This window comes from Cetorhinus maximus, chromosome 10, assembly GCF_964194155.1.
Source record: "Cetorhinus maximus chromosome 10, sCetMax3.hap1.1, whole genome shotgun sequence".
Taxonomy (NCBI): domain Eukaryota; kingdom Metazoa; phylum Chordata; class Chondrichthyes; order Lamniformes; family Cetorhinidae; genus Cetorhinus; species Cetorhinus maximus.
The window spans coordinates 102,880,305-102,903,976 of NC_135888.1; the positions used below are offsets into that span (position 1 = coordinate 102,880,305).

The window sequence follows — 23,672 nt, forward strand, 5'->3', positions numbered from 1 at the left end:
ACGGCTGCCCATTCCCTTTTTGCCTGTGGACTTCATAGCTGCAGTGTGACCACCTCTCTAAACATGCTATCCATGTAATCCTCAGTCTTGCAGGTGCACCACAATGACTCCAGTGCCGCTCAAGCTCTGAAAACCAGAGCTCATGTTTCGACTGGTGACACTTCCTGCAGATGTAGTCACCGAGGGCACTTTGTGCCTGCACGACTTCGCACATCCCACGGGATGCACATTCCACATAGCTGAACTCCACCGACATACCCTTATATAAAGTGTTTACTTGCCTGTCACTTACCAATTGTCTCCTCCTTTCCCTCTCAGGCCCTTTATGAAGTCTCGCTGTTCTGTCCCTCTCACACTCGTTTTAAGTCTTGCTACTCGCTCCCTCGCGTGCTCTTTATGAAATCTTGCTTCTCTCTCCCTCTCACACTCTTTATGATGTCTTGCTGTTCTCTCCCTCTCACCTCTTTATGAAGTCTCGCTACTCTTGCCCTCTCGCACCTCTTTATGAAGTCTTGCTGCTCTCTTCCTCTCGCGCTCATTATAAATGAAGTCTCCCTGCTGTCTGTGCTCTTTTTAAAATGAAGTCTCCCCATGCTCTTTTTTAAAATGAATTCTCACTGCTCTCTGCGCTCTTTTTTAAAATGAAGTATCCTCGCTCTCCACGCTCTTTTTAAAATGAAGTCTCCACCACTCTCCGCACTCTTTTTAAAATAGAGCCTCCCTGTGCTCTTTATAAATGAAGTCTCCCCACTCTCCATGCTCTTTTAAAAATTAAGTCTCCCCGTTCTCCGCGCTCTTTTTTTAAAATGAAGCCTCCGCGACTTTCCACGCTCTTTTTAAAAACAGGGCATAGCTAATCAGTTATAGTCAATGGAATGTGCAAGAGTTGTAAAACAGCTGCCACTTCACCACTGCACATTTTACATATTGCATAGAATCGAAGGGTGGAATCTTATCAGGCGTGTGGAGGCGGCTTTGGAGGTGGGAGGGCGTAGAATGTTAGAAAAACTTGCGCTTCGACCAGAGGTGAGGTCTGACCAGCACAGACAGCCCTCCCGGCAGTTGTGGGCAGCCAATTAGTGCAAATTAATTTTTAAAAATTCATTCATGGGATGTGGGCATCGCTGCCTGGGCCAGCATTTATTGCCCATCCCTAATTACCCTTGAGAAGGTGGTGGTGAGCTGCCTTCCAGAACCGCTGCAATCCATGTAGTGTAGGTAAACCCACAGTGCTGTTAGGAAGGGAGATCCAGGATTTTGACCCAGCGAGAATGAAGGAATAACGATATATTTCCAAGTCAGGATGGTGAGTGGCTTGGAGGGGAACTTTCAGGTGGTGGTGTTCCCATGTACCTGCTGCCCTTGCCCTTTTAGATGCTAGTGGTCGTGGGTTTGGAAGGACCTGTCTAAGGAGGCTTGATGAGTTGCTGAAGTGCATCTTATAGATGATACACACTGCTGACACTGTTCGTTGGTGATGGAGGGAGTGAATGTTTGTGGATGGGGTGCCAATCAAGTGGGCAGCTTTGACCTGGATGGTGTCAAGCTTCTTGAGTGCTGTTTGAGCTGCACTCATCTAGGCAAGTGGAGAGTATTCCATCACACTCCTGACTTGTGCCTTGTAGATGGTGAACATGCGTTGGGGAGTCAGGGGGTGAGCTGCTCAATGCATTCCTATCCTCTGACCTGCTCTTGTAGCTACAATATTTATGCATCTGGTCCAATTCAGTTTCTGGTCAATGGTAACCCCCCAGGATGTTGATAGTGGGCGATTCAGTGATGGTAATGCCATTGAATATCAAGGGGCGATGGTGAGACTCTCTCTTGTTGGAGATGGTCATTGCCTGGCACTTGTGTGGCACAAATATTCCTTGCCACTTGTCAACCCAAGGCTGGATATTGTCCAGGTCTTGCTGCATTTGGACATGGACTGCTTCAGTATCTGAGGAGTCACGAATGATGCTGAACATTGTATAATTGTTAGCGAACATCCCCACTTCTGACTTTCTAATGAAAGGAAGGTCATTGATGAAGCAACTGAAAATGGTTGGGCCCAGGACACTACCCTGAGGAACTCCTGCAGTGATGTCTTTGAACTGAGATGATTGGCCTCCAACAACAACATCCTGTAAATGAATGAAAAAAAGATGGCCGGAGGTGACCTCTTGGTGGCAGGTTCATGCACCTAAAAAGAAAACCTTAACTATCTTTGTTTTTTACTGCAAGTTAATTTTGCAATAAAGTGACCCCAAAATACTTAAATAAATACAAAGTGAAATATCAGAATATGTAAATGTGTTCAGCTGGAATTATTGTTATTCTACATTATATTCTAGATTCTCATTTCTGAGGTGATCTCCCAGTAAGTATATGGAAGAGGTGGTGGCATAGTCACTGGATTAGTATTCTAGAGACCTAGTGTAATGCTCTGGACACCTGGGTTCAAATCCCACCATGGCAGGTGGTGAAATTTGAATTCAATAAAAATCTGGCATTTAAAAGTCTGATGATGACTGCAAAACAATTGTCATAAAAGTTATTTGGTTCACTTCTTTAGGGAAAGAAATCTGCCATCCTTACCTGGCCTGTGACTCCAGACCCACAGCAATGTGGTTGACTCTTAAATGCCCTCTGAACAAGGGCAATAAATGCTGGCCCAGCCAGCGACGCTCACATCCCATGAACGAATAAAACGAAACACCACTTTTCAGCATTAAGTGTAATAACTATATATCAGCCATAAATGCCAAACTGATAAAGACCCTGTGGTTAGTTCCAAAAATTAAAGCTTCAGAGTCAAAATGAAGAGTTCACCATTCCCATTAATGGAAGGAAGATCTTGACACCAGCTGATAAACTATATTTCTGGCAGATTGGAAATAATTTAATCAGTTTCTTTACACACACAATGAGGAGTTGAACCTCATTGAGAAAGCATTAGCTCGTGGAGTTTTTCTTTCTCATTTCTATTTTGCTCCTTAAAAGCGCTGCTGAAATATTTGCTCATTCCAATGCATATGTAAATATTCATATAATTGGGCGCCAGCAATGATCCTCGAAATTCATCTTTATTTTGAATTACATATCCAGATTAGCAGCCTTGAGCATTGCTGTCCTCAAAGAGATGAGAAGTGCATTGGTCATTGCTTTCCATTTGTTCTGCTGTTGGTTATGAGTCCTATGGGATCAACGACAGTACCCTTGTAAGATAAATGTACTGGGGCAATAAAAAATTCTCTTTGTCAAGCAGCCTGACTCATTGTTCAATCGCTGCATTCACTATGAAAGATTGTTAATCCTATTCTCTACAATCAGCATTTTCACACAAATTCTCTAAGTTGGTGCTCAAATGCCAGTATCAGCCCATAAAACAGCAAGAACTTAACCTTTATAAAAACAAAAAACTATTGCGGACGCTGGAAATCCAAAACAAAAACAGAATTACCTGGAAAAACTCAGCAGGTCTGGCAGCATCGGCGGAGAAGAAAAGAGTTGACGTTTCGAGTCCTCATGACCCTTCAGCAGAACTGAGTAAAGTTAGGAGAGGGGTGAAATATAAGCTGGTTTAAGGTGGGGGGTGGGTGGGGGGAGAGAAGTTTGGGGGGGGTGGTGGTGGTAGTAGGGACAAGCAAGCAGTGATAGGAGCAGATAATCAAAAGATGTCACAGACAAAGGAACAAAGACGTGTTAAAGATGGTGATATTATCTAAGAGAATGTGCTAATTAAGGATGGATGGCAGGACACTCAAGGTACAGCTCTAGTGGGGGTGGGGTGGAAAGACTGACAGGGCATTACAGGTATAGATTTAAAAATAATGGAAATAGGTGGGAAAAGAAAAATCTATATAAATTATTGGAAAAAACAAAAGGGAGGGGGAAGAAACGGAAATGCAGTAAACTAAGATGCAACACCTGACCCTTCACTTCCTCTCTCCTCACCGTCCAAAGGCCCAAACACTCCTTTCAAGTGAAGCAGCATTTCACTTGCATTTCCCCCAACTTAGTCTACTGCATTCGTTGCTCCCAATGCGGTCTCCTCTACATTGGAGAGACCAAACGCAAACTGGGCGACCGCTTTGCAGAACACCTGCGGTCTGTCTGCAAGAAAGACCCAAACTTCCCTGTCGCTTGCCATTTTAACACTCCACCCTGCTCCCTTGCCCACATGTCTGTCCTTGGCTTGCTGCATTGTTCCAGTGAAGCCCAACGCAAACTGGAGGAACAGTACCTCATCTTCCGACTAGGCACTTTACAGCCTTCCGGACTGAATATTGAATTCAACAACTTTAGATCTTGAACTCCCTCCCCCATCCCCACCCCCTTTCCATTTCTTCCCCCTCCCTTTTGTTTTTTCCAATAATTTATATAGATTTTTCTTTTCCCACCTATTTCCATTATTTTTAAATCTATACCTGTAATGCCCTGTCAGTCTTTCCACCCCACCCCCACTAGAGCTGTACCTTGAGTGTCCTGCCATCCATTCTTAATTAGCACATTCTCTTAGATAATATCACCACCTTTAACACGTCTTTGTTCCTTTGTCTGTGACATCTTTTGATTATCTGCTCCTATCACTGCTTGCTTGTCCCTACTACCACCACCTCCCGCCACCCCCCAAACTTCTCTCCTCCCACCCACCCCCCACCTTAAACCAGCTTATATTTCACCCCTCTCCTAACTTTACTCAGTTCTGCTGAAGGGTCATGAGGACTCGAAACGTCAACTCTTTTCTTCTCCGCCGATGCTGCCAGACCTGCTGAGTTTTTCCAGGTAATTCAGAACTTAACCTTTCTTCTATTAACTTAGTCTAAAAGACTATGATGGAAGAAACACTTAAAGAACGTAGCATATGCTCTTAAGGACGCAGTTACATTATTTTGATACATACTTTTAAGTTTAAATTGTAATTTATTTTTCAATAATCATTCAATACTTAACCAAGTAAAAGTAAAACCAAAAACAAATCAGTGAATTTAGTGATGATGAATGTTAATAAACGCAGAAATATTTGGATGGGAATTTCCTGGTGAATTGTGATATTGTAATGGTGTATCTGCATTGTATGGCATGTTTTACATTATGGAAAGAGCAAATTATGGCATAAGTGATAAATGTTAATTATCATTAATATTAATCACATTAATTATCATAGTTCTCTCTGCCCCATTGAAATCAATGGCAGTAAAAAATTTCCTGAATTGATACTTCTTTTATCACCATTGAAACTTAGACTAGGAAATAATGGCTCTGTTGGGCCTTGATGACCTTGTAGCAACATGAGTTACTGATTTTGCCAGTCTGTTGCTCCACATTGTTTGCTATAAACATTCTTTTTTATATAACCCCAGAGGCACAAGAAAGAAATGTGCATGGGATTTTAATTAAGTTTTCAAAATGGACATCTTGGCATTTGTTCGACATTCTGATATAACCTTGTTACTGATAACACTGCCTGAGGGATTGGCCATGCTGCCTTGTTCTATGGCAGCACAAACACATTGGTTTTAAATAGTGTCAAAACATCTTTTAGTAATTGTAATTTTTTGTGTTACTGCTTAAAATTGCCATTCTAACACAATATATTATAGTTTAATAAATACAAACAAATTCTTGGGCCAGATATTAACAACATTTTTAAAATATATTTGTTTTGTCAGTTGTAGGTTAGTTTCATAAATCAGCTGGAAGTGTATCACTAACTTTATTACTTTAATAGCATAAAACTAAATAAACCAAATACTATTATAAATTATAAAGTGTGTGTTTCAAAAAATATTTGTCATTGTGGTGTCCCATGTGCTTTTGGGGAAAAAAAACCTATATTTTATGTTTTGTGTGATAGTTCCTTTCAGAGCTAGGCTTCTGTGAAAGATTTCCTGTAAAGCACTTTACTTCCAGGAAGTGATCACATGACCAAGCTGCCTGGGAGATAATAGAAAAAGGGTAAACAATAAGTTAATTACAGGGGTGAGCAGATTGTGGATGTGGCTCTGGTCCCAAGCAGAGTTTTAGTTTTTAGTTTGCAACAATCTAACTACAGAACAGGGAACATCTCTTTCTAGCAGGATTCCGTTGAAATTCTATGTGCTGGCTAAAAGGGTGTTTTCAAAAACTCTTGGTAACTGAAGGACTCCATTAACAGTGAGTTGGACTTCTGGGATAGCCAGCCTGAGAATAGAGAGAGAGAGCGAGAGAGAGAGAGTGAGCTTTAGATGCAAAGCTGCAGAGTTAAAGAATATTAGAACCAGGACACTTCTGACCTGATGTGTGTTAAATTGGGAATCTACAACTGTGGGACAATTGGATGAGGTTTGAAGGAAAATCCTAGCCAGAAGTAAGTGGAAGGCCCAAGAAATCTCAGCCCTTATACAAATCTTTGAAACCGTCTTCAGATCAAGTAGTTAATCTTCCAATGTCTGATAAGTATCTGACTTGAGTTTATTTAGGGTGTAAGTCAATTGGGTATAGAAGGAAATTTAAGCTAAGAAGCTTGGTTTAATATATAAGCATCTGTGTTCATTGTACTTTTAATATCTTTAATGTAACTATTTAAGATAAAGTATAGTTATCAGTATTGATGTTATTTGATTTTTGTGTAGTAACATTCTTTTGATTTAAACTGTGAACCTTATGGCTTCATTCTTTTAGTAAATACCTGGGTTTCCAGATTCTGAAAAATAAATAAATAAACACGTTACTGGTCTCTACCAAGATCATAATGTCATATTAATGTTAATATGTGCTAATCAAACTAAATTAAAGAGACAGCATAGACCTCAAATCCAAAGGTGGCTCTTGTACCTGATTTGCTTCCAAATTACGTTTTGAAACCAGTTAAACAATTGCAGGAAATAAATGTTGACCCTCATCAATCTGCCCACTCCTCTCCACGTTTCAATACTGTTGCAATAAAATGACTAAGTATGATTGGTCTACCCATAACAGTACCCATAACAGATGAGTTATCTTCTTCAGGTATAGTGTTTTCAGTTTGACCTTATTTTAACCACACTACCATTTCTTTTCAATGGTACCTCACTGCCCTTAGTCTTTAAAATTCTTTTCCACAGAGAGCAGTAGAGGCTTGTTGATTGAATATATTCAAGATTGAGTTAGACAGATCTTTGGTCGACAAGGGAGATAAGGGTTATGGGGAACAAGCAGGAAAGTGGAGTTAAGGGTATAATCAGATCAGCCATGATCTTATTGAATGGCAGAGCAGGCTCAATGGGTGAATAGCTTTTTATGATGCTATGATCTTATGAAAACAGTATAGATGAATTTGTGACATGTATCCAATGTATAAATTTATGAAGTATTAAGTAATTATGAAGTAATAATGAAATCTCAAAATTTTGGTTTGTTCAAATCATTTGTCTTTTTCATAGCCTTTTTTTGAAACAAACTTCTAATTAGTGTTGGAGGCTTCAGTAACAATGATGAAAAATGGGTTTCTTCAACGTGCTGTGAAGAATTAAAGTTAAAATAAACTCATTCTCTAAAATTAGCACCTTATTAGATCAGACCTATTCCCATTGCTCTTACAGCATTTAGGAAATGGGAAATTTGCAGCTTTGCCCCCAAATAACTTTCTAATTTTACTTTTTATTTATTTACATTTATTTGTTTTACTAGAAATTCATCATTTATTAGTGGAAAATCCATTTCAGTCCTCAATACAAGAAATATCTGAATTGTGCTTCAATGAAAGTGGTGAGAGTTGTGATATGTTTCACTTGAAAAGAATGTGGATGTCTTTGTCATGGAATGTAAAAGTGTTTTTGCATGTCAGTGCACACACCCATATTTGCCTAGAAATTCGATGATACTGTGCCTGTTTGCCAGGCACAAAAGTGACATCTAAGTGTTCAATATTATGGGCTGGATGCCTGCGCTTATGACGGGCTGGAAGTTCATCACCTACCATTTTGGATTGGATTTCTCCATAGGCATCCAGGGCACATGCCAGAACTATTAAAATGTTGAATTAAAGTATTTAAATAAGAACCCCATGCCTGTTGCATTACCCCTCTTTGGTATTGGGCTGCCCAGCACCTGACTGACCACATGATAGACTTGCCCAGCAACTCATGGTGAGATATGGCAGAATTCCATTAATGTGTTATGTTTGCATGAAAACGTAACCTTGTTAGTCTGGGTAAATGCCTTCTAATAAGGTCTTGTATAGTCGTTCTTGATAGATCTATCATAATTATTGTGATTAACAATTATTGCAATAGGAGAGATAAAAAGGTGTGATTAATATACATCAAGAGCAATACATATTGTGACTCCATCTGGAAATTATTACGAAACTGTGGACTCCATTTCCCAAGCAGTTGCAATGGGGCAAGTTGTGTCCTACATTCCTATATTTCCTTGATTTGCAACAAAAAAGGTGATTGAAGCTCCATTTTCAATGGAAAAATTCTATGAAGTTACAAGGTAAGTATCAGAAATGTCTCTAAATTAAGTGCAAATCTTCATTAGCACAGACATGTTTTGGATTTTGACTAGCAAGGTTGCAGTGTTCAAATATCTACTGGTATTAACTTCATTGGTTAAGAGAATAGATGAGTTTTCTCTCTGACCAGCAGCAATGCAAAGCATAATAGGAAATGCAAACTTTATTTGGTTTGTTTCATATCCTGATAGCAATAAGTGTTTTGCAAAGCAATGAATAAACTGATTTTTACCATTAGATATATTATCATTTTGTCAACCACCGTGTGTGTATATATTTGCAATGCCAAAGTCAAATTCTAAAGGTCAAATCATGACAATGGCCTAGCGAACTTTCATTTGACTTGGATGTTTGAAAGCAGTGAGATCGCTGGTGATTGGTTTGTGGTATGGTTTTTAGAATGCTTTTTAGGAATAATTGTTGTTCATTTGCTCCATTACCCAACATTTATTTCATCATTAGTATATCTGAAATTACCAAAAAGTTATTTTTAGTGTCTAATTTTATCAGTGGATACTTTGTGATATAGCCCAGAGAGAATCTATGGCTTGCTCCTGGCAATGGTGAACATTGCCTTTGCCTATGCGATGCTGCTGGATTTCGGAAGGAGAATGGTTTGGAAACTTGGTTGTCAATACACAATGACAATCAGTTTTAGTCATTTAGAAATGCCATGGGTTTATTAATCCATAATGCATTAATTAGTGGTGAGTTATAGGGAGTGAGTATTGGTGATGTAGGCATTAATCAAGTCCATCATATTGTTGGTTACATACATGTTCTCCTTACTCTTGTCACCTTATATTAATTTCTAGCTCATTCCTGAACTGTTCAGCTTCAAAAAATATAATCCCCATAAAAATGAAGCAACACAAAAGGAACTGAAAGTTCCTCTACAAAGTAAAACTTCATACATATACATATCAGCTCCAGTGTTTGTCCCAGCACAGTTGGAGGTATGAGAAAGTGCTGTGTAGCATTGCAGAACATGTGCAACAAACAACAAATACAGTTCATGGTATTCTGCCCAAAGTTTACAGATCCATCCTCTTGTCTTTTGTAGGTCTGCCAACCACCCTGTGTGCACCCCTGTGAAGCAGAACTACTGGATTGTCCTGCTGGTTCAGCCTCTGCCCTAACCACCAGCTCTGGACAAGGAGGAGCTCTCATCTGGGCCACCATCTCCTGCATACTGGCCGTTAGCAGTTTCAGGGGACTCCGGTGGGATGCTGCCAGATCTCAAATTTCCCCCTTGAGCTCCTTAAATCCTTTCTGAATCTTCCCCCTGAGTTCCTGAAACTCTTGATGGATGTTTACTCTAAATGCATACATCTTCTGCCTAATCCCTAGTATCATCTGATTGGTCTGGTGGTGGAACCGTTCACATCTGTTCTGTGTGCCCAGTTTGCTTTTGGAGTTATTTTTGGTGTCCTCCTCTCCTGTATAGACTATTTCCTTAAGCAAAGGGAATGTAACTGAAGGGTCAACTGGATTGTTGTCGCTGACCTAGGATTTGGAGGACCTCGTCATGGTCTCGGTGGGACAAACATAAAAACTGGAATTATACTGAAAGCCATCATTTGGGAACAGGAAGAGAATCATGTAAAGAGACGTAAAAGAGATCATGTTAACTGAAATATTGTGATTTATGCATTACACATTAGCAAGTTATGCTTAAAATGTCAAGCTGTAGATGTAAGGTGCAAATAGGCACCTTGCAAAAAAGGTGCATGCTGTAGTTATGTTGACCCCAATTGCCTGCTGTGAACCTTCTCTTGTTGGACAGACTTGCTACTTGTCACAAGTGCTGATTTGGATGAGTGAAGTGCTTTGCTGCTGATTATAGTAACTTTAGATTTTCTTACATACTAGTGGTCCTATTTAGCCTCCTGAGACCTTTGGGTTTGCCACAGCTCTGGATATGTAGAAAGTGGTTGCTGCTTGAGTGCATGTCACTGGACCACTTATTTCTATTGTTCCATCTGGTGTTTGGTTCAGGGTTATCAATTTTTGATTATCCCTACTATAACAATGCCAGGCTACATCATGATCTGGCACCTTAAGAATGCTCTCTTACTTGATGGTATCAGCAACCTACTCTTTGGGAGATATGAATGGCAGTAGGGGGAAAGGTTTCAACCCAACGATTGATTGCCTTGGTGAGTTTGGCTAATTTCTCTCTGTGCAGACTTATTCTCTTAAAGGGCTGTATTTTTCTCCAGGATTTCACCCCAAATCAAATGGGATCACAGCTGACAATGATGGAAAATTTAAGCAGGTGAGACCAATCGGCAACCACTTTACTCCCCCACCACCCCCCGCACCTTGTTTGCTGGGGCTACTGCTGGCTGTTCCTTCCCTGCCTGCTGCATGCAAATGGCAGTGACCTCTGTGATGCTGCAGCCTGCCTGCAGCACTGCCAACATTTCCCTCAGGGCCAATGGTGAGCTCCTGTCTTGATTGTGGGAATCCTGCCGGGAGCTTGCCATGCATGAGAAATGACTTCACTTCTTAAAGTAAACTTTCTTACACTCTCTTTTCTGGAATTTAACGGACACCTACTTTGGCCCCTGGAGTGTTTGATCTACGGTGATAATACCTCATCTGTACAATTTAAAGTTGTTGGGCAACTGGGTTTAAGATGTTCTTTTTCTAAAAACAGTCTGGTATGTTTCAGCTTTAAAAATGTATGTTCTTCCCATTTAGCAGCATGCATTAACATGCAATAACATTGTCTACCTGCTTTTGAAAAGATTTTATTATTAGTCAACACAGAGATACAGTGAAAAAGTAGAAAATAAGCTCAGTGTAGGCCTTTTAGTTCAGAAATCTAGGCAGCAGATATTACGCAAGCCCCTTCAGACTGATCCTGAATGAAGTAAATTAAATCCATCAATGCAAGTCTGACTCTTAAAGCATAATATACCTTCTTATTTGAAAATGTAACACTAATGCAATGAATTAGGATTGGAGCTTTGAATAAAGTTTTGGATGCAGTGCTTGCAATATTTCAGAATTGGTACTGTTTGAATAAGTCTAGTTGCCTGGTCAATCTTTTAATTTAAAAATGTGACTTTTGAATAGGTCTGTGTTTTCAATAAAATTCTAACATCATGGGACATAAATGAGAGCTATAGAAAGAGTGATAACAAACAAGCATGTGAAACTTTTCTGATCAGTCAAAGAGGTTTACTTTCTCACATGTAATAGAAAGGGAGTGTCACCAGGTTCAAAGTACGATTATAAGAAACAAAAGCAAAATGTAGAGGGGATAATGTTTAATATTCTCATGTTTCCCAAATCATGCCATGGATTTATTTGCTTGAGTGAATTTATTACTTTTAGTGCATCAAAAGATCCTTCCTAATCACAGTGTATGTGTTTTGAATCTCTTATCTATTGAAGTGGGATGATAATCTTTTAACAAGCATTTTTGGCTTATCTTTGAATTGACTATGGAATATGCCTATAGCACTTAAGCTTAAAAACATTCAAATGAAGAAATTTGTTCGAGTAGCGTTGCTTCTGGCAGACTTGTGTTGATTCCCCAATGGCAGGCAGTGCCACAGCCACTATCTGCATAGCCTATGTGGCTTTCTTCAATGATAACAGCCTGCTCCCAAGGAATCAACGTAAGTCTAAAAACAGTGCTATGCAAATGAGCTTCTCCCCCTCGATGTGTTCTATTAAGAAAGGAAAGCTATTACCTGCAAATTAAAACACAACTACTGTAATATGTGTCAGGCCTAAATGGCATTTGCTTTTGTAATCAGGTTTTATTTTCGGCCAATCGGACAAATACTGGTTCTAGAAGTTATATATGGTCTTGAGTGTTTCTGTTATGCTATATGCTTGAAAGGTGGTAATGCACTAGAAGTTCTTTTTCAATGTTTCTTGTCTCACAGTTGTTAATGAATGTTGCGTAAAACAACCTTAGTTATATATATATAAGGAGCTATGTGAATATGTACTTGTAGACTACTGCTAGCAATATTTTTCAGAGTTAGTAGAATTGCTTCATATTTTGCGGGGTGGGAAGTGATAATATTGAGATGATAAGATCAATTTTGGTTAATTTGTAATATGCAGTTTGTATGGTGCATTAATTTTACTATGAGCTAGTTCCTTTTTAATAAACTATGTGGTTGGCCCACAATGAGGATGTCTTGATTCCTGTGCCCTTTGTTTTTCATGGCGCTGCACGGTTTGTTTTTCATCTGTCATTTACCAAAGCATTATCACTCAACACCCCTCCCCATTCTTTATCTAACCATACTTCATATTTCCTCCTTTACTTTATGTCATGATTATGTTGAGTTTTGTGCATTCCTTCTGTTATGTTGAAACATTGTCCCAGTATCATCATCTTCACTGCGATCCTTGGTCTGCCTATTCTGACACAAATCTGAAGGTCTGAAAGGAAGGTGAAAATGATAATTTTAGGAAGGAAATTTAAGAGGCGAAAGAGAGGAGAAAGTAAAAAAAAAATCCTTCAAAGTAACGAGAAAGATTTAAACCGTAAGAAAATAAATTTGAAAACAGAGTAAAACTTAAGCAGGCCAGAAACAATTACAGGAATTCCCCTTTAGTTCTGTCCCCATGATGTGCAATCTGTGCCTTGTCCTGATGATTCAGATGAAATTGGGAGCATAAGATATGAAGCAAACTGTACAGTGGCAGCTTTGATTTTCAAAGTTCAACTCAAAGTATCAAGGTGCATGAAGGTACATATGTTAAGGAAGTTCTTGAAATGTAAATCGTCCTATTTTTGTAATGGATGTTAACATATATAAAAATGGTGCAAACTTTCTCATGAAAGTAATACAGTTCACATCCTCAGCACTTGTATGCTGACTTCTCAATGTGCCTGTAGTGAAATTTAAAAAAGAGGTGAAGATTTTTGTAGTATTTGTTTTTGAAAGGTCTTTGATGATCAGTTTTGCACTAGGAAACTTACTGCATCCCTTGTGTAAAATGATACAGCTCTCTTCCTATTTCAACCATAGCTATATTCACTACAGACCACCTACAAATATTTTGCGGACAAAATGTTGCTTTATCTTCATAGATTAACAACCTTGAGAATAGAGTAAGTCAGTTCAGGTGGGTATTTAATCGTGTCATTTTCCCATCTGCATAAAAGCTCACTTAATGCTGGTGTCTCAGTTTCCTCTGGCAAACATTTGGCAGAGAGTATTTGCATGGACACAGCCTTTGCCAACCTTGGATTTCAAAGCGCTAAGATCAGGATGGGAGGCAAAATAACTGTGTCTGATAACACATCAGAAGAGGAAGACTATCATTAATTCCGGCACCGATGATGTGCGGTGATTGGATCAGCTTGTACAAAGGAGGGAGATGCACAGGAGAAACAGCGAGGTCGCAGGAGACGCTACCCACATCACAGGGTCTACAGACACGGGGTCAGTTTCTTTGACCTCTTGGAATAGCAGTGATTCTGCAGACTGAGGCTACCCAGAGAATTTTGTGGGCCCACCTGCCTGCAAACCCACCAGCAGGGGACTGTAAAATTCTGCCCATGGTATCTCTTATCCTGTTTAGGTCAGCAGACAGCTGTACTGTTGAGGTCAAGGTCTCCATGGACTCGTTTGAGGACCATGCTTGACCTCCATGGTGGTGACCATTCCCTCCATGGCAGATATTCTTGCAATTCCCTGTTCCACTAACCCACTCACGATCGATTTTGGCCCCATCATCCTCTCTGCTATTGTGGAGAAAGTGCATAGCACGCCTGTCAGTACCTGGCTAAGCTGATGATGCACCTCTCATATCCTCCTCCTCAAAGATAGCCACTGCGGTTCAGAATCTTTATCCAGCTGAGCAGAACTTGGAGAGCATTGACCCCACACCAACATAGGTTCTTCCCAGGTGCCCCTGTCACTAGCGTCTGCTCGTGCTCACTTGCGAATTGTGAAACATGAGATGAAAAAGCAACTTAGCCGTCTAAGTGAACTCACTGGAAGTTTGAGTATTTGCGCTGATGCCTGGCTGTACATCCTGTGACTGCCCCTGAAGAAGTGTCGTCAAACATGTTCGCAGGTTATTGTTCTATGCATGAAGGCCAGGCAGACATAAGAAAATCATATAATTGAGACCTGGAAAAGTAATGATCTTGACAATCACCGTACTCAAGCTTCTCAGGATTCGATTATTGATGAAATAATGTCAGCATGTGTGTCAGAGAGATTTGTAATTCTGTCACTGACTATCTGCAAGTTCCCTGTCTTTCTCTATCTTCATTTATCAGGGATGCCAGTGTACCACTTACACCCATGGCCTCCTCCTCTTCATCTGTGAGCTGCACAACTTTTGGTGGTCAGTCTCCAGTCCTTTCCTTCTCCTTTGTGCTTTGTGCCTGGGGGGAAGTGGGGTGGGGTGGGGGCGGTGTTGGGAGAGAAACAGACATATGATGAGTGAGTAAAGGTCATGTCACCTGATAGATGCAGTAAATTTCACTCATACAATTCCACCTCCACCCCCAGCTCAGAGGTCATCTTCATATTAATATCAGGGCCATTAAGTAAGGAGTCACCTAAATTATTTGAGACACCAAACAATGCAAAGTATGAATCAGTGTAGAAGCATAACAACCTTGTATTCATCATTTCAAGAAGGTTAAACCCATCAACAATTTTCAAGCAGATAGTGGATTTAATAGTCTGATTGATTTTTTTTTAGGTGGAGTAAATAACTCTACCTGATATAATCTGAAATCTTGCGTGACACATAGTTTAGCATCTGTAATTGTTTGAAATGCCCAAAAGCAGAAAAAAATGGGAACTTGATTTAAAATGTAATTACTTTCCTAAATTGATTCTCCAAGTAATTCTCTTAATTTTACTGAACTATATACTTATATCCTCTCTTCTGACAAGGTGAATAAAAAATAAAAAATAAAAAATAATTACATTCAGAATTGTGTCTGTTCTAAGGAAATTGATGTTAATGTCTGATACTGGTGCCAAGAATGTGCTAAAGGGCACATGGATTATTCATTATTCTGAACAGATCGATACCTACATATAATGGGCCAGTGCATATTGATTAATTATTTATACTGCAGTTAATGTTAGCAATCTTGCCTCTGGGTTAGAAGGGTCAAGTCCCACGGCAGAAACTTAGAGCTGAATTTTATGTGGTGAGGGCAGGGTTCCTGCTCTGTAAGGTAAAAGCTGGTGGCAAACGCACCTGCACTTGGCCATTTTGCCCCAGAGCCATTTAACGGCTGATGGGCCTTTAATTCGCGTGATGCCGGCCTTCCATCCCCATCAAAGAGGAAGCCCTGCATCCAAGAACTGCTGACCAATTAAATAGCCAAAAGTTCTTGGCCTAGGAGTGCAACGGGGAGCGGTGGCCACACACGGGAGTGCAGGAAGTCCCCAAAGACAGGCAGCAAGGAGCCCATATTTACAGTTAAGTCCAGGGTCTTGCCATGGCCTAACAGCTGGACCCAGTGAGAGGGGTGAGTGGTTGGGATTGACGGTGGGAGGGGGGAAGCGAAGTAGCTTTGAGGGGACGCTTCCGATGGGCACAGGTTGTCTGGCCCAGCCACAAGGCCCGCCAGGTTTACTGGGCAGCCTGGACACTTGTGCTGGCACCCTCCCCTGGTGTAAAATCCCAGCAGTGGTGGTGAGGAGGCTTTTAATTGTGGTGATTAAGTGGCTACTTTAGGGGCTCAATTGGCCCTTGGTTGAGCTGGCCCCCTGACACCTCCCCGAGGGCAAGTAAAATACCCAAGGCAGCTGGGGTGTGCGAGCAGATGGTGGGTGTAGTGCTGCTGCCGTGACACCAAACTTTATGGCCCCTGCCTGCCAACCTGCACCCAAATCGATCTGTCTCTCGTCAAATTTCTTTGTCAAGTCCAAGAATCCTTACACCGGATCTCCAGGAATGTGATCCCCTGGGATGCCACTGGTGCATAATTGTTTCTAATAGAGTTTACAAAGCACACCGGAAATTTATGTGCATCAATTGGAAGGACTGCCAAATGGCAATCTGCCAATCTGGCAGTCAGGTGGAAATTCTGTTGGAAGCTGAAAGTGCCTGGGCCTCATGCTTATAGTATAATGGGTTAATAGAATAGAGATGCTAATGAATGATGTAGACTATGATGTATCAGTGATATCAGACAGTCATGTACTAGACTCTCTTGAGAGAGGATGGAACACTCTTTACTTAGAAGCAACATACCTACTCTCTAACCTGTTTATATATAGTGTTAATAAACACGTTTAAAGTAAGTACCAGAGTAAGACCACAATCTGTCTAAGGAACATAGGTCATGCCTACCCATAACCAAGAACCTTGCCAAGAGCCAACAGATAGATCACGGTGGCAGGGCATAACATGGTAGCAGCAGTGGTGGCACCAATCTAGCCAGAGATTGGCGCCATCAGCATAACCACGGCAAAAGAGTGAAGAAAAACTTGGTAGCGGTTTGTACTTACAACCCTACTGAAGGAGGAGGCAAACTGGAGAGAGGTAATGATATCTGTACCCAGTGAGCAGTCACTGCCCCTACCCCACCCCTGGATTTGAATGTCTGGAGGGCCCACACAAAGGCCGAAAGTGGGAATTATGGAAGAGGGACGTCCTTTGATAACGGGCAGCATTGGGATTGTACGCTAAAGAACAGCAGCATCGTCAGTTTATTTCTTTATGCGGTGGGTCGAGTAGTGGATGACATTCTCCTGAAGCGGGGTGGAGGAGTCCACTGTGGACTTTGACATCATTAGCAAGGCCTTTGATGTGTATTTTAGTCTGAAGTGAAACTTATTGATAGAGTAAGCACATTTTAACCAAAGGTCACAATGACCAGGGGAGTCAGTTTAATTATTTCTCACTGACTTATATCGCCTGGCTAGCTATTGCAGTTACAACAAGTTCATCCATGAATGCATTGTCATGGGCATCCAGGATGAAAACCTCTCTGACTTTCTGCAGACCAAAGATGACGTCACTTTAGGTCACGAGGTCCAGCACGCGAAACAGGCCAAACTCTGAGCGCTAAATCAGGCTCTAATCTGACGTGCCTCTGAGGCTCTACATGACTTGGTTAGCTGGGGTAGATATCAAATCGCAAGGTCCAGGTAGCACAAACCATCCGACAAAAGGCAGCATCGTTGCTCCTCTTTGCTACAAGAGGTGACAGATTGTAGATTCTCTCTATATTGTTCACAATCACTGCACATCCTTGTTGAGTGGTGTACTATTAGAGTCCTGGAAAAAAAACAGATGATGACCAGCATTTGAACAACCTGATGCCTTTCATGGAACAATCTTCAAACTTTTATGAAGAACCAGTGGAATTTTAGCTAATAGCAGCTGAGGAGGTTTATTCATTGAGCAGTGATTTCCTTCCTATTCAACAGAGACACCATCCACTAGACCCCGGGCGGATATTGAGGTCATGGATCTCTCAGTTCTTTATGAAGCTACGCCAGAAGTGGCAGATACAGGTGCAGACAGTGACCACTTGCATGAAGACCTGTTGGACCTGAGCTGGCTCTTTCCTGAAGAAAGTAATGAGGAAGAGGCCGTTGCAGCACTGAGTGATCTGCTGGAGGAAGAGATCCTAGAGGTTGGTCCACCATTCCAATCGACAGACGTACCATATAAAGGGCAGAATTTAACCCATGTTAGGCGGGATTGGCGGGCGGGGTGGTTGGGAAACTGACCGCTATCCGCGATCAAGGCCAAATGGTGATTTCACGCTGGCGGGCCAATTAAGGCCCGCTTAGTGTGAAATGAGAGTGGCAGCGCTGAGCGCTGCCTGTGTGGGTGGGTGGGGGGGGGAGAGGAGGAGGGCGAGCATGAACTTTGCACATGCACATGAGTGAGCGCTTGAAAATCTCCCTGAGGCACAGACCTCTGTGCCTCAGGGAGATTTCTTTCACTTATAAAACATTGATTAAAGGTAAAAAAAAATTTTAAGGACATGTCCCCTCATGTGAAATGTGGATGAGGTTCCATGAAAAATGCGAAGGCCGTCTGGGCTCTACACCTGTCTGCCAACCTTAAGGCTGGATGGGCAGCATTGCTAACAAGTTTAATTGGTTTTTTAATGGCCTTAATAGGCCTTTGACAGTTTGGTGGGTGTGCAGCCGCCTCCGGCGCACTCCTGCCGTACGCAATATCTAAATGATGCGCAGTGATGTCGGGATGCACGGCTGACGTCACTGCATGTCATTTTACACTGTGGCGAGTGGGCCCTGCCCCCACTCACCGAGCCAACGATGCTGCCCCTAGTCTATCGCTGGGTGACAATGAAGAGCCTTCCAGGGAGAATGACTTGCTTGATTCTGTGTCAGAGTCAATGGAGGATCACACTGCCAAAGAGTTGGTAGCACCTATTTCCAGGGGTGAAAGTAAATTGATGTCCATACTTCAGGCCCGGCTGAAAATCTTCTTCCAACTAGAGCTGCTCCTCAGCACTGAACCCGGGGCAGAATTTTCAGAATTTCAAAAGCTTCAGAATCCTGTACAGGAAATGCCTCTCCAGGAGATCCCTCTTCAGGAAATTTGTCTACAGGAAACTCGTCTTCATTTCATGTTAGGAATTCATTTCATTTTAGAAAATGGTGTTGTCTTATCTTCATATCCTGAAAAATTCTTCTCATTGCCCATTGTGGAGCAGCCTCACAGGGAGAAGAGTCTGGTACTGTTACCACTGCCTACAGAAAGAAAAAACTATTTCCAAAATGTCATCAGGAAATCATCTCTTCTTCTTTTCCTGAAATGCATACAGGAACTTTGTTGTTTTTCTTCTCGTCATCCAGATTTGATAGAATCTCAGATCTTCAATGGAGCTGTGAATGAGATGGCTGTGAGAATCTTCATTGGAGTTGAAGATCCTTCGTCTTCTCATGTCTTTCCCCAGTGTGCCTCGTGGGAATAGATCATTCCTGAAAGAGTCCTAATTTCTTCTCTTCTAGTTCAAGTGAGTCCAAAGGTTGATGTCCTTCAGTCTTTCCTCTTGCATCAGTTTTTCGTTGTAAAGGATCCATTGCCATTACAGCTCAGCAGTCCTGAAGTCTACACTCTGATTTCTAGCAACACTGGGAATTTGCTGTCCCAATTTGCTGATGATGATGTCCTCCAAGGAAAAGAATAAAGTTCCCATGTCTCCCAGACTTGTTCCCTAAGAGCCAAAAACACTGTGGGAGACAGAATCCCTTATAACAGTGACTTAGGGAGGGGGAAGAGCAGGAGTTGGGTAGAATCTGTAGCTGTGAGAGGAAATTTCAGAAATGTGATGTAAATAGTTAAAAATGTAGGGTGGAATCATCCCAGATTTGCACCAAATGCAGTAGTGAGCGAGGAAAAAGGACGTTTTACCCACTGACTGCAATGATGGCTTCTCACACCATATTGTGCCAATACCATCTCATTAATCATGCATTCCTGGGAAACATACCGTTTCCATGGTGGGCGGGCTCTGATTCGCCCATCAGGCCATTACCTCATTGCTTCATCACGCCAAGAACCACATTTAAAGCGCAGCTGCGCGCACACCTCTCAGTGCTTCCAGCCCAGGACTGCTGCAAAGAAGACATGGCCCCGAAAGGCTAGAAAACTGCAGGCCCCCGGTTTAGTGACACATCCCTCAACCTTCCCACCTTCTATCCTTCTCCGATTTAAAAGGGTGACAAAAGAAAGGTTTAGCTCTATGAACTAACTCATAATCATCAGCTATCTCTGCTGCTTGTCTTACAGAATCAACCCTCTGTTCCTCCGCATGAGTTCTCACTACCAAAGGAATTGAATCCTTAAATTCTTCCAAAAGAATTACCTCTCTAAGAGCTGCATATGTCATCTCTATCTTTAATGCCCGTATTCAATGGTCAGAATTACTTTGTTTTACTCTTTCAAACTCAGTATAAGTTTGCCCAGGCTGCTTTCTCATATTCCTAAATTTCTGTCTGTACATTTCAGGAACCATCAAAATATCCTTTTTTACTGCATCATAATTCACCAACATTTCTTCTGACAAAGAAGCATAAATCTCATGCGCTCTACCCACCAACCTGGATTGTAACAACAATGTCCAGTTTTCCTGTGGTCATTTGATCTGTTTAGCTACCTTCTCAAATGAGATAAAGAATGATTCAACATATCTTCCTCAAACTTTGGAAGAGCTCGTACAAATTGAAACATCTCCCCACTGGGTTTTAGGTTAAAGGTTTTCTCATCATAAGAACTTTCTTCAGCACCTGATGTCTCCTTTTTAAAATCCAGCTTTTTAAGCTGGTACTCTCTGTCACTTTCCTTCCTTCTCTCTTCCATTGCTAACTTTTCCCTCTGGAGATCAAGTTTCCTCATTTCCATTTCTTTTTGAAATAATCTCTCTTTTTCCCTTTTTCTGCTGCTTCTAGTTCCAGTTTTTTTCATTTCCAATTCTTTTCCCTTTTCATTTGCCTCCAATTCAAGTTTTCTCAGTTCCTTTGCTTGTTCAAACTCAAGCCTCTTCCTTTCCAACTGAAGTCTTGCTACCTCCAGCTGTGGCTCACTAGTGTCAGGTATCCCTTCCAACTTTAAATGCTGTGCTATCACTTCAACTGTATCTGCTTTCTTTGCCCCTATGGGTAACCTCAACTGCAACTTATCCGCCAACTCTATTAACTTACCCTTAGATACTTTTTGTAACCCGATCAGAGTTATATCCTCTACTTCCAAAAAAGTTTTAGCCATGGATACAGCCATTTTTGCAGTCTCAACACTTTAAAAATATCTCACACCAACTCCTGAATTCAGAAGTGCTTCTCGTACTCATAACCTTAAGATTCACCAACTCCAAACCAGTCAAGGAATTTCAGATATCTCCCACAAAAAGCCCCCAATTTTGTTATGGTACAGCTGATGGTAAATGCTGAGCTGCTCAGCTCCCAAAGGAAAACTTGAAACAACTGCCACAACTAGTTTGCAACCTGTATATTTATTTCGAGATGCGTGCCTTGAATTCCGTAGAAATAAATCTACCGAGTCTTAGAGGGTCTTTTTTACAAAACTAAATTAAACATTTATTAATAGAAGAAATGATTTTAAGCACATACATAAGTCTACAAATTACTATTATGATAACTCCTAACTCCCCTGATTAATCTAACTCTCAGTTACACCTCCGTTTAGGCAACAGTAAAACATAGATTTTAAAATACCCAGGCAAAGTAACACGATACCCTGAACAGTTGAATTCAAAGTGAGTTTTCTTAACTTTAGTTCTTTGTAGACAGCAGCTTGAGGCTTAGATGCTGGAGGATTTTCACACTTGTTTTAGATCTTAAAATGCCTGCCCTTACACATAGCATTCTCTCGATTTGTACAAATTTTCCCCTTTGAATGCAAATTTCCATTGTTTCTCTATGTCTTTAGATTTTACCTCTCTAATAATAAAAATCTATCGCAGTACTAACTTTACCAGTAATCACTGGGAAAAATAAGCATACTGTTTCTTAACTCCTTCTGGCTAGGTGTAACATTTCACCCTCTCTTTTGAATTCAAGCTACTCTTGTTTATTTAAAAATGCAAATGTTTTCTTTACACCTCACATTCTAAAACTTCACCTATGTTAACCTATTTAGCATTTCAAACCTAGCTTCTCTTCTTACATCAAAGCCTTCAGACAAGCTGTCTTTAATTCAATCAAGTCCCACGCAAACACACACACGCACACGCATACACACGCACACATATGCACACACACACACACAGACCTATAGACACAGACCTCACTATTACTCTACTTTGCAATACATTCCAATAACATTATGAAAATTATTATATATTCCTGACAAGAGGCTGACCATCCAATGCAGATAAGAGGATGAATGTTCTCATTTGTGCTGCCAGGGTAAGGCAAACATCTCATCACTCTAAACTCACACAGTCAAGCCCATCACACATTCACTGGCATCTCACTCACTGCCAGCTCAAGGGACATCATCACTTACCCTCTCACACACACTATCACATCTCCATCTGGCCTAATCTCCTCTGGAGACTGCCTCCTCAGCCCTCACCATCTTGAGGCCATTTGCACAGATCGACTTGTGCCCCCCACACATCCTGGGATAACCCCCTTCCCCAAGCAAATCCTAGTCCTGTAGCTGTTCAGAAGTCACCCCTACCCTACTGCTCATCTGGTAGGTAGCGAGCCCCCTGTGAGCCCTCCTAAAAATGATGTGGCGCTGTCTGTAAAGCCTGGCACTGCTGACTGCAAGTGTTGCCTGAAGCAAAGTAGGCAAACAAACCTCAAAGCCCCAAGTGAAGTGCAGCTCGCCAGGTGCACGTTGCTTACGTACAGTTATGAAACACGCTGGCACCATTGTGGGGTAAAATCCCCACCCACACCCCCCACAATTTTAATAGAGTTGGCCCCCTTCAGTAAGTAGACATGGTTCACAACCTCTTAGAGGAGGCGTGAATCATAGAAGAATCCTAGTCCCCAAATGGGGAACCAAAAAAGAACAGTCACCTGCTTCTGGAATTCTTTCATTCACAGGCTTTGAAATACAAAAAAAAATTGTTCTTTCAGTTTCAATAATTAGATGCTGCATTGAAAGGTATCTATATTTTTACTGCAGTGATTGATTATAGAGCTCTGTGAGCATGAGGAATATGAGGGGCATATGGCGTGGATTAGGGGGAGGGGTGAGAATTTGAAGGCCTGACATTCATAATTAAAACTGGGCTGATATCCTAGTAAATGGAAGAGGGCTTTCTAGTGGGCCACCTGGCAAAACGCTCACCTCCGTTGTCACCTCGGACCTGCCACCGAGATGGTTGACCAAACTCCATCCTACCCCTTCCTCTCTGAATATGATGGGCAGAGGCATTTTTATGGAGATGGGTTTGCTGGGTTGGGAAGTTACCCAACTTGCCCCTCCTGCCTCCTCCATAAAAATCTGGCCCCTATTCGAAACTGAATAGATGATGGGAGAGCAAAGGAGAAATGAACTGGGGCAGGGCCCTTTGTGATCCTTCTGCAGTTTAAATCAAAGGCCAGATCTGAACCCTGAGGGAGACACAGATCAAAACAGGGTTAAAAAATATAGATGGCGCATAAGCAGCTTACTTTGTGCAGGTTTTGACTCTGCTTTGTATCAGTTATCAGCACAAGAATGATGCAATTAAATTCAGCCAAATTTAGGTTGCTTCTTAAGTGCCCTCTGGAGTGACATAGAAAGC

The 23,672-nt window shown here is 41.4% G+C and overlaps 1 protein-coding gene across 2 annotated transcripts in view; it reads left to right on the forward strand.

Moving 5' to 3' along the window:
- Window positions 1–23,672, forward strand: part of LOC144685898 (BTB/POZ domain-containing protein KCTD16-like) — a 246,942-nt gene that overhangs the window by 91,500 nt on the left and 131,770 nt on the right. The window contains exon 2 of one of the 2 annotated variants that reach the window (XM_078550911.1): window positions 9,528–12,267. The exons of the other annotated variant lie outside the window; for it this stretch is intronic. Within the exon in view, the coding sequence (XP_078407037.1) occupies window positions 9,528–9,559 (32 nt within the window). The 3' untranslated portion in view covers window positions 9,560–12,267. Of the gene's footprint in view, window positions 1–9,527; window positions 12,268–23,672 lie in introns of those variants that run through there. 2 annotated transcript variants of the gene reach the window in all.